At 36.7% G+C, this 12,284-nt stretch overlaps 1 protein-coding gene across 8 annotated transcripts in view; it reads right to left on the bottom strand.

The window, feature by feature from the left end:
- The window catches only part of CD28 (CD28 molecule), a 62,731-nt gene that overhangs the window by 24,353 nt on the left and 26,094 nt on the right, over nt 1-12,284 (bottom strand). Inside the window, exons 4-5 of one of the 8 annotated variants that reach the window (XM_039844508.1) lie at nt 8,388-8,503; nt 3,801-3,930 (exon numbers count right to left, since the gene is read on the bottom strand). The exons of 4 other annotated variants lie outside the window; for them this stretch is intronic. In XM_039844508.1, coding sequence (XP_039700442.1) covers nt 3,801-3,855 — 55 coding nt within the window. In that variant the 5' untranslated portion in view covers nt 3,856-3,930; nt 8,388-8,503. 3 more of the 8 variants (XM_039844509.1, XM_039844510.1, XM_039844516.1) reach the window with 3 other exon arrangements.

The raw sequence follows: 12,284 nt of genomic DNA, 5'->3' as shown, positions 1-12,284 counted from the left end.
TCCCAGCTTAGAAAACCAGAGACTCTTTAAATCAGTTACAAAGACACCCAGGTGTCATTTTTTCCTAAAGTTCAACTAAACTATCTACTGAGAAGGAAAATTCAAACCTCTATGAAGCTCCATAAATAATAAATTTATTGAAGAATAAGGCAAATAAAAATTTAACCAAAAAAAAAAAAAGAAAGAAAGATTTATCCTTTTCAATACCAGCTGTGACATAACTGCTTTGAAGGAGTGCCTGCTCTCTGATTTTTAGACAGGAAGGTCTGCAATGAATTGTACATTCTTATCGATGCCTACACCAGTTAATAAAGAGCTATTGTTTTAAAGATGATAAACCACAAATGGAATTTTCTTCTGGGATGTTGGTGGCATAAAAAAAAATTCATTTTGTAAATGTCAGCACACTGCATGCAGGAAATATTTGAAAGAAGATATCCACACATGATAAAAGCTGAATGATAGACATGTGGCATTTCTACACTCATGAAAATAAAGACATTAAAAAGGAGGACAGTCTATGTCTGAAGAAGAGACAGTGAGATCCCCTTCCCACCCACAGTAAAGATTTGAATGTGAGAGCTTCAACGTTAGAATCACAGACTCATTTTTATTTCTAATCTATCTGTGAAAATGACTCATTCTATTTCCTGATAATTATATATTAATATTAATTTTACAGTCCTTGCTATAAAAGTCCTTTCTGGATGGTTGCCTTTAAAAAAGTAAAAAGTAATATCTTCTTATAGGGAATAGGAGTAGAGTAAAAAAATTCTTCAGTTACATCTATACTTTTGACATGCCCATCAAATTTACTTGAAATGACAAAACATCCAGTCAATTTTTCCCCCAATTTTTAACAGTCAGGAAAACTTGTGACAGTGTATCGAATGTCATGCAAATACATCAATCTACTGATTACATTGCATTTTTGACCTTGATCTTTTTTACCTTACTTTCCTAAGCCTACCTCAGAGCAACAATTTCCTATAAGAGGTAAATTACTTTTTTGTGTGTACAACTACCTCAGAGGGGTTATTTGCTGAATCGAAAGTAAAGTTTTTAATTACCTTGCTTTGCTGGTGATTTAAATGACTACATACCATTTTTCTGTGTTCTGTGCCTCTGTTAGAAAAAGAAATGCTGAGGGAAATGCAGCGACACTGGAGAAATCAATCATGTTCAGACTGGCCATTTTGACAGTTTACTTGCTACAGTTTGGGGAGAAATTAAAAGAAATACTCTCATGGAAAAATAAATGATATCCTGATTTTGTCTTCAGATGGAATAATTAACTTGATGAAAAATAACCAATACTAGCTAAAAAAAATCTATGAACAACACTGTGTATTATATGCAAACTCCTTCTATCATCAATCACAAATCACGTCTCTTTCAAGGGCCTGCAGTTCTAAGCTGGATTCTTCTTCCAAAGTCCAACAAAATCCTCTATAGTGGATCTCAATTGCACAATTACCCCAACCTGGTAGAAAACATATAACTTTAGTAAAGGAATTGTCTAAGTTAAGGTTTCCTAACACTTTCTAAATCATACTCCTTTAACTTAACCAGAAAGAACTTTCTAGAGTATCATTAAAATCAGAAAGAATCAGTTTAGGTTTAACCTTCATAGAATGAGTATTTTAAGTTATGCTGTGAACCAATGAGTTAGAATTATTAAATTAGTGGAAAAAAGAACTGTTCTTTATACACACACACACACACACACACACACACACACACCCTGAACACAAATATACCAGTAGTGTCTCACAATCTTAGGGAGGACAAATACACATTAACCAGAGAATTTTCTTATCTTTCTAATTTCTTCGTGGAGGGTAAATACAGAGAAACAAAAAGCACATTGAAAGTTTTGTACCATTAATTAGAATGGATCATACATTTGTGGATGTTGTGATTATTTTTTCTCATAAGTTTTCTTACTGGAAGAAGCATTTCAAAAGTGCTTTCTCTACCCCAACTTCTTTCCTACTTCATTGAATGGCCACTCGGTAACAAATCTGAAAAGTTATTAGAAGGGCGATTTCATGTTTGAAAAGTAGATGCATCTTAAAGTAGAAAACAAAGGTTTTGCATGTGCGAACTCTCCAATCGCTTCTTCAGCTACCCACCTTTTAATTGGTGTTCTAAAGAAAAAAATATAAAGCTTTGAGTCTTACAAAAAATATCTTCAAAGGAGAGCATATGAACTGATGGCAGAAGGTTGTTCACAAAGCACATCAGAAAAATATATTGTGTACAATTACCAATTTTTGTTTTCTGTCAGAGCAAGGCTTCTCTTTCCTTTCTGCCTATCTTTTACTGTCTAATATATTAAGAAAATTTAAATATTCTTTAAAAAAAATTTTAAAGATCCCTCAAAAATGGAGTTCAAAGAGCATTGCAAAAGTAAATGTAAAGATACTTTTTAAGTGAATTTAGTAGCTCTAAAAGCTTGGTACTAGATACTGTGGTATAACCTATCTCATCACCAGTTCATGCTTTCATTCTATCAACACCTTTTATGAATACACATAATTTGTACATGTGCTCACTAGCACACCAGACAATGAAATAGATGGGTATACATGTAACTATTGTACTTGTGCAGGTTGGAAAATTATACCCTTTGGAGCACATGCACATGATGTTTAAGAATAACAACAAATAACACAATCTCTGCACCACCAAAATAAATGAGAAAGAAAATAGAAGAAACTGGTTTTCAATATATTTTCAAGGGAAAAATAACTATCTTTATTTAAACATGCCCTTTAACCTCTATCAGTTCAATTTTTGAGCCAAGCAGGACCCTTTTCAAACTCTGAGAACAAGCTGAACAAACACCTTACGCCAGCCCACCAGAGCAACAAGTTCTTTGTTTGGAATTGTGATTTTCTGAAGACGATTTAAACCTGGTTGTATCCGGAGCTATGAAATTATAAACTGCATCATGTTAAGTAGGATAGTATAACAGTCAAAAGCATAGGCTCTATCATCAAACCCTGGTTCGAACAACTAGCACCTGTCTATCCTTGGGCAAGTTAGCATTCCTACTCCTCCATCTCTTTATCTGAAATGGGGGTTCTAAATAGTGTTACGTATGCCATCCTCATCATCATCATTGGGAACTTAAAAGATTTTAATCTAAGAAAATGAATTTCAGCCAATTATAAAAGAAAACTAATTTACTAGCATTTGTATTGTACCAGTATTTATGATGACTCCAGAATTCATTTTGGCATTCATTCAATTCCAGTAGACATAGTAATTACAAATAATGCTTAGCTTGCTAGCAAAGCACTGACTGCACTAGGATTTCACATAAGTTATTTCATTTTATCTTCACTATGACCTTGAGATGAGGTTATTATCATCCCCATCTTACATAGAAGGAAACTGAGGCTTAAAGAATTTAAACACTAGCCTAAGCCAAGCTAGTAAAAAATGGATCTGTGATACAAACCCAGGGAGTCTCAGTCTAGAGATTTCAGAATCAATCTGCTTATAGTAGTTTTCTTAAATTAATATATATATAGTCTAAAAATTGTTGAGGCACTATCACACTATCAACTAATAGCTACATAAATTTTATTTAATTACAAAAACTATTCATTAAAATATTATACTTACTGTAGTCTGAGAGTCAGTGAGCTTCCAAATAACAGGTTGCCATTTTATAACAAAACTATACTTCGAATATCCAAATTTCATAAGTTGTTTGAAATTTAAAATGAACAAAGCTAATTGAAGACCTCAAAAGCAAAACTTAGAGGAAAGAAATCAAAATTGTTTACCTGTTACTTGAATTGAGGGGAAAAAGTTGAGAGCCAGGAGCAGCCTGAGGATCATTGTGCCAACGGTGGGCTAGGGCTGCAGCCCCTCCTCCCTGAGGAGCCCAAAGTGTGAGGTAGGCTGAAGATGCACCTATTGAGGCCAGAGAGTCACTGTCATCCACGGCCACCTCCAATTCGAGGGTTAGTCAACCACAAGTTACTCAAACCACAAGGCATCGTGACTGTAACATTTCACACAGGATATTACATTGTTTTTGATGACTTTAGACTTTTCTTTTAAAGGCAGCCTTTTCTTGTCAGTGACAAAGAATATCAGTCACTCTATGATGGGATCATGAAAATTATTCTCCGTGGATGGATATCAGAGCTGTGAAAAATGGGTGCTTGGAATCCAGCAGGAACTTAAAGGTATACAAACAAGATGTTCTGCAGGAGGAATAAAGCCTCCCACGGAGGAGAGATTTTCATAGGATGGAGATAGACACCAATAAGAATTATATTGTCGGTGTAGAAGGAGTCATGAATATTAGGAATTGAACTTTTGTGCTGGACATAGATAGTCCTACGGAATATTTAGCACACCCTCCTTCAACTCACTTTGAGAAAGTTTGAGAAACCCAGCTGATCTACAAGCACCAAACCCACCGAAGAGAGGAATTTCCCTAACCAAAGGGAAAATAACAACATCACGTGTCCTTAAGGAGACAGTAAGGTGACCAAAAGCCCGTTGGTATATTATGCTTTCTGTGTCCCTCAAGAAATCATTCGCGGTTAGGTGATAGGCTGATAGTCAGGGAGGGAGACTCCAGAGCAGTTTCCCCAAGGTAGTCAGCAAGCCTCTGCAGCCCTCCCCGCCGGCCAGCTCTTCTGCATTTAGCGTCATTCCACTGATGGGGCCTACCCCACTCTCCTCTTCTGGCACCTGGGTAAGGATATTGTACTTGACGGCTTTCTCAAAATTTTTCCAGTAATTTTTTTTCTGCTTTCTTGAAAATCTAAGCTTTATATGATTACCCTAGTTTGGGCTTTGTGTATATAAGTTTTTTAAAAAAATATAATTTGTAGTGGTTTAATTCTGAATATAAAAGTAAGACATATTTCATACAGAAAATTTTTTAAAAGATACATTTACCTTTTTAAATGTTAAAATAATCATTAAAACAAAACTCTCCCATAATCTTACCACCCTGATATAAACACTTTTAATATTCTGGTCCATTGCCTTCCATGTGTTTTTCTATTAAGATTTTTACTTTTTTTTTTCCTTTTGTATGTTTTTATTTAAATTGAGATATAACTGACATATAACACTGTATTAATTTTAGATATGCAGCATAATGATTTGATATTTGTATATATTACAAAATGATCACCTCGAGTCTAGTTACTATCCTTCACCATACAGTTACAATTATTTTGCCTTTCATAATTTTTTAAATAAATTTATTTATTTAAATTAGTTTCAGGTATATAGTACATTAGTTAGACATCTATATTGCTCATAAAAAAATCCCCCCAAATACTCCCTTCCTCCCCTGGCCCTCCACTTAGCCATCATTCCCTATGCTGTGCTCCCCATGCCCATGACCAACTATCAACTACTAATTTATACTTCTTTAACCCTTCGCCTCCCCAACCCCTCCCCAGTTGTTCGCTATATTAGTGAGTGTGTTTCCTTTTGTTCCTTAGATACCGTAAATAAATAAAATCATATGGTATTTATCTTTCTCTGTCTGACTTATTCATTCAGCATAATAACCTCTAGGTCCATCCATGTCATTGCAAATGGTAGGATTTCATTTTTTTAATGGCCGAATAATATTCCATTGTATATATGAACCATAATTTCTTTATCCGATCATCTGTTGATAGGCATTTAAGTTGCTTCCGTATCTTGGCTATTGTAAATTGTGATGCCATGAATATTGGAGTGCATAGATCTTTACAAATTATTGTTTTGGTTTTCTTTGGATAAATACCCAGAAGTGCAATTGCTGGGTCAAAAGGTATATCTTGAATGTTTTCCCATGACATATAATATTAATTATAAACATCATTTGTAATTGATGCATAATGCTCCATTTTATAATCATACTATAGGTCGTTTAAGAATCCCCTAGTATTGTTACCAATTTTTTACTATTTTAAAATGCTACAGTGAATGTCTTTGATGACCTAGCTATAAGTGGAAGAAGTCTTCATGTTCCTCTTTCTACCTCTTCTAAATGACAGATAAAAAGTGTTTCCTCTCCTGGTAGACCCCTTTGTCCACATTTCCATTCTCTCATAAACACAGTCCTTGTGACTGTCTCATACTGACACATTTTTCTGCCTTTTGGAGGAATTTGTCCTTGAAAATGATTAACTTACACTTCTGAATTAAAGGTAAATAATAAAATTCTGCCCCCAGTCCTGGAGTAAATTCATTTCTAGAATTTGACCCAGTATTCCTGGCTCATACCCTATATCCAGTTAGGGGGACCTATATCTTACCCAGGGCCTAATGTCTTTCCAGGGACAATTTAAAGAAGGCATGATGCCATTCTCTAAAAGGTTATCCTTATTCTGGAGCCACTAGACCACCTTCTAGAACAAGAGGCTCTGAAACTCATCATGAAGATTCAAAATATGCACAGTAGAAACAAAGACCCCCTGAACTTTCCTGTGATTGACAACAAAAGCTAAGGAGCAAATTAACAAGTGTCTTCAAGCATATAATAGATGACTGTAAAACATCTAGTTATTACTATATATATGGTAGTGCTTAATTAAATAAAATTTAGCTGAAAAGAAACAGTGTAATTATCTGGTCGAACTCCTTTATTTTGCAGAGAAGTAAGCTGAAGCCCAGAAAGGTTAGTTGATTTATACAAACCCACAAAACAATAATTAAGTGTATTTGATTTTATTACTTGACTAACTATATTTGGTTTTCATTCTTTAGAGTAAAAAGGAAACACACCATCTTTTTTTAAAAATATGTATCACACTAAAGAAGCAAATCATTTCATTAGGGTCCTTTCACATTTGCTCTTGAAATTCAATGGCATTCACATATACAAAGAAGTAGAAAAGAAAAAGAAATAAGAAATCTTAAAGCCATCAATGCACAGAGTACTAAGACTTTACTGCATTTCTCATAATAAAAATAGCTAGCATTTATGTACCAAGCACTTTACATGCCTGAGCTCATTAAATACTCACACAATCTGTAAGGAACATGCTATTTTTATCCCCATTTAACAGATGAGAAAACTGACCCTGAAAGAGAGTTAAGAAATCTCAGGAAGGGGTGGAGTCAGCATTAGAATCTAGATCTTTCTAACTTCAACTGCTATGCCCTAATCACATCTCCATATTGCCTTCCTACAGCCATGCTTCTTCAGTATTGTAAATTCTGGATAGAGAATATACATTACCTTTCTATTTCAAGGTATCTAACATGATTTCTTATTAGAGGCTGTGTGACTAGAATGTGAAAAGGAATAAATGTTTGTTGGATCGGCCAAAATGGATCACTGAACATATGTTTGATATATTTACATGAATTGATTGTGCTCCATAGCATGACCGCCACCAGAACCTTATTTTAGAACTTAGCATAGAATTCTTCCATGATGCACAATCTTTAGGTAATAACATAACCAGTATAAACTACAAAGTGCCACTGAAGAGTCTACAAGAATTATAGTTGTCAAGTCAGTCAATAACGAGACACCCTTTTTCTATTTCTAATATAGGACAAGCCTACTAGGATATCTTCTCTGATCCACATTCCAACTAGAAACTTTCATTTTAGTTTCTAATATTCCCTAAAGCTGTACTATACAGAGGTTCATGCTCGCATGGTGATCATGGAAAAATAATGAAGCCTGAGATTCTCTCTTCAAGCTGTGTGGTATTATCCCAGTGGTTGGTAGTGAAAACTTACTCAAATAATAGACAAAGATGAAGTTAAGAAAATCATTCATATTATCACAAACCAGCAGTACTAAAGCCCCCTTAATTATGCTATGCCTAAAAGTAATGAAAAAGCAAGAAGTAACTGCCATGTTGATTGACTAATCCTACTGAGTAAACAAATATTACAAAAAGATATATTTGCAGGAACAATCTAGGAGACTTCATGAAGGTTTATATGAAAAATATGATGAAAAGTAGCTTAAAATGATTACCTAAAAGCCTTTTGACTACTTACAGAGGCAGGCCTATGGCTCCAAGTGATAAAAGCAGTAGCTAACATTTCCTGGAGGCTTCTGCTAGTAGGTATTGAGCTAAGTATTATGCATTCATCATCTCGTTTAATCTCCACAACAACCCTAGGAGGTTGGTACTATAATATCTCCATTTTATAGGTAAGAAAAAGAAGATTAAAGAGGTCAAGTAATTTATTCACAATCACACAGTAAGTAGCAAAACAAGGATTTGAACTCAATTTAGTCTGATTCCAAAAAGTGAACTCTAAACATAATGGGAGAAGTAGACATAATCACAATCAACCCACAGTTGGAATGTGCAATTGATAGTGCAGTGGTTAGGAATAAGGTTTTTAAAGAGAAATGTATCTTCTTGATAGGCACATCTGACCTTGAGCACCAACTTCATAAAAATTAATCAAGAATTCTATATGTGACTCGCAATGTCTTCAGTCAGAAGGCTACAGCTCTCATTGCTTCCTTGCTGATACTATACTCGTGCAGACCCTGTCAAGAGAAAGAAGCAATATTTGCACAGTTTTGACATCATCCTAGAGGAATTAATGATGACGGGACTAGAAATTTGTGTAGTGTCAGCAAGGAGCTATCATGCAACCAGGCAATGTTGATCTGAGCTTTAAGACAGTTCCAAGACAACACGTTCATTCATTTGGTAATCTGAAAAAAGGCAGAGGGGGAGTGGCAGATACTGAAAACATCAATCGTCATCATTAAAGACTGAGAGAGACAATTACCAAGCAGATTTTGGCTAAACCATTATAACAGTATAAACTTTGGGTCTTAGGACCCAAAGATATTGTTATCAGAAAAGTCTACTGTGATATTCTCAAATCTTATTATTCTGAAAATCTAATGTCTCATGGAGCCATGTTCTTTTGGTCTCATAGAGACCACCTGCCTGCCTTATTGCTGGCATTACACAAATGTATCGAGGGCCCTGTATCAGGCTGAATTGTTAATTTTTTGAAGCCACTGGGACACTGGGATATTTTCTAGAAAGAGGAATGTTAATTAAATATGACTGGGGTTGGGAGGGCAAGGTAAGGAATGTATTTCACTCCACATCTTGTATTGAACCCTACTCAACCCTCTTCTATTCCCTACTGTGCAATCAGTGGAATAGTAAGGAGTCAACCTCTGACCTCTTCAGGAAGTACAATCTTGTCTTGGCCTTGGGAAAACAGTCATGCCTGGTTTTTCTCCTTTCAGAAAAATTTTAAGGGCTCTCATCCCTTTATATGTTTTTTAGCACAGAAACTTCAGGAAATAGAACTGTTAACTTCAACATTGCTTTAAATGCTCTCTCATGTTACTAGGCCCCCATGGGAACCTTCTCATCCTCCCCACTGCTGTACTTCCCTACTCCCTACCCCTCCCCACCAGTTCCCACACTCACTGAATAAGGAAAGTCGATCTGAATACATCTGTCCACATCTCCAGTATGCCACAGAGGAATAACAGCTGTTGACCTCTGTTCTGAACACATGATCCTACTCATCCCAAAAGTAGCTTGGGTGAACTCCAGCTAATATACACAATTTCTACTTCCTATGGAGAATGTAAAACCAGGAGAGCATATTCCTCGCACTTGCTTTCATAGAAAAATAACCTGCTTTTCAAGTGCTGTATCCTATTACTGCTAATAATCATATTGATAATTATTATAATAATTATAGCTAAAATTTATTAAGCATTTGCTCTGTGCCAGATATAGTACAAAGCTAAAAGCCAGGTTTTTAAGCCTTAAATTTTCATTTAAGTTCTGGAAAATGTAGTGCTTTTTTTTCTAAGTCATGTACTTCCACATCTTAATACCCACCACTCACACACACACATACATGTATACATGCTAAAAATCTTTACTAACCTATGCAATACAGGTGATAAAACTAAAGAAAGATTTTGAGTCTTCTTCAATAAATATTGGAGGATGGGAAAGGAACTTGAGTTGGGGGCCGGGGGGAGCTGCACCAGATGTTACAGGAAGCCTAACAGTAATGGTAAGGAGCAAGAATAAGGATGCTATGTCCTGAGGCAATCTGGTCTTTGTCTAAGAATCCATCCAGAAATAGCCATTAACACCACAGTGCATGCGACATCTTTTATACATGGTCTTGAGGAAAATTCCAGACTAAACTTGCTCTCACAGCATTTAGCTCCCTTTGTATTGTAGGCTACTCAGATTTGGAATGACTAAAGCATAACTAACTCATCGTTTTCTACACTGAGAGGCCAGAATAGTCACTGAAACACAGGGAAATCTCATCTACATCAGGAATCTAATCTACGCTGATGTCTCATGTTGTTGTTCATTGTGTGAAATTTGCCAAGCTTTGCTCTGCCAAATTGTCATAGGACTCTTCTAGAAAAATTGAAATTGTTCAGCGGGCTTCTAAGCAGAACAAGAATAGAAAAAGCTATAGTCACCTTGAAAATGCATTCATTTATTCAATAAACCTGCCTTCAATGCCCACCATAGAGAACCCTTGTTCTACACCCTGAGGATCCAGGGGGTTAAGGCAGTCCACTTGTCCCCAGAGAACTCAAATCTGGAAGAAACATTGAGGAAGAAGTTTCTAATGCCTGGAGAGGTTTTCAGGGCAGGACGCTTTGATTTGGACGATAAGCAAAATTGTCCAGACCAGAAATGGGGAAGAATGAAACTTTCTTTCCCAGCAAAGTATATACTATTCGTGAAAGCCTAAAAGTGCATAGGTTCCTAAGAGAACTAAGAGCTCAGTGTGACCGGAGCAGAAAGAACTCTGAGCAAAGTCCAGGAAAGTGACAGGCAGTCACGGGTAGTCAGGCCACAATAAGAAGTTTACTCTTTGTACTGAGGACAATGAAGAACCCTCTCAGTATGGGTCAGTGCACAGGTCTGGGCTATTGTTACAGATTTAGGAAGCATCAGCATGTTAGATCCAGGCTTTCAAAAAGGTTTAATCTCTTACATCAACTCCTATTGATTGATATCAGCTGCCTGAATCACTGAGCCCTCATACCGGTTCAATGGGAGCATGGGAAGGCCGAAGGGGAGGATAGGCATGGCCCGCTGTGGCTCCCTGATCAAGATCATAAAAAAAGCCATGAACACGGATCAGATTACCAGCTGCTTTTCCCCACCTGCCCCTTAAATCTTGGCATTTTTCCACAATTGGGGTTTGAGGAGGCCAACAGATTACTCCTTTCTTGTTAATTCAGTTCTAAATCTAATAAGAGAGACTAAGAAAGACAAAGGAGTCATGCTGACAGAGGTGCAAATACCAGTGATAGCGTACTACCTGAGAATATGGCTAAAATGTATGGCCACATAAAGCACTCTAGAATTAGGCATTGCTAGAAAAACAGAGGACATGCCAAAATGACAGAGTCTTCACCACTAAGTTACCAGTAGATCCAGAGCAGAACACTGGCTCACTGAAGGATGTCAGGTCCCAAAGTGGGGACAGGAGGCAGCAGGAGCCAGAGGAATAGGTAAGGTCAAGAGAGGGTTTGTTTAAGGTGGGAGAGACAGGTGAGTATGTTTTCATGCTCTATCAAGGAAAACATCACAGAAAGAGATCAGAGAGCGAGCAAAGTCTGTAGGGGAAAGAAAAGAGAGGATAGAAAATTGACCCAGATATAAGCTAACACAATAGCTTTAATTAAAAAGGAGAAAACTTCTTTGCGACTATCATATTTGTGTAGGAAAACAGAAGTTATAGCAGTTAGAGATTAATGCACGTTGACCAGGCACTTTTCCATTCACACATATTATCTCATGAAAACCCTGTGTAAGAGCCATTCTTATTGGTCCATTTAATAGATGAGAAGACCTACCAAGTAGCAGAAAAAGACTGAAACACACTTCTCCCAGCTCTGAGACTGTGATCTTGGGAAAGCTGACAAATTATCTGACTCCTTACTCTTTGCCATTAAACCACTGCTTTGGAACAAATTCCGCTAGACTATGTGAATCAATGGGAGAGGCATTTTCAGAAACCATGACTCAGTGTGTGTCCTGGAGAATGAAGGATGGGAGCGAGTGAATGGCCTCTTCAGCTTTAAATCTGATTTCTAAAAATCTCTGGAGGCGTGAACAAACATCTTTTTCCCCATCTTCTCTTTCCCTTCAGGATGCCATGGGAGCATTTTAATTTCAGCAGAGGGGCGTGAAGGCATTTCTTATCCCTGGGTATCACCTCAGACTTGGGAAATCAAGCTGACTTCTCAGGGTTTGCTGTTGGTGCTAAGTCTCTGACAAGAAATTAGACCTCCTAAAAATAGC

This window comes from Pteropus medius, unplaced genomic scaffold, assembly GCF_902729225.1.
Source record: "Pteropus medius unplaced genomic scaffold, Ma_sr-lr_union100, whole genome shotgun sequence".
Lineage (NCBI taxonomy): Eukaryota > Metazoa > Chordata > Mammalia > Chiroptera > Pteropodidae > Pteropus > Pteropus medius.
The sequence above is the reverse complement of the archived record's forward strand: the minus strand, read 5'-3'. Positions and strand labels throughout refer to the sequence as shown.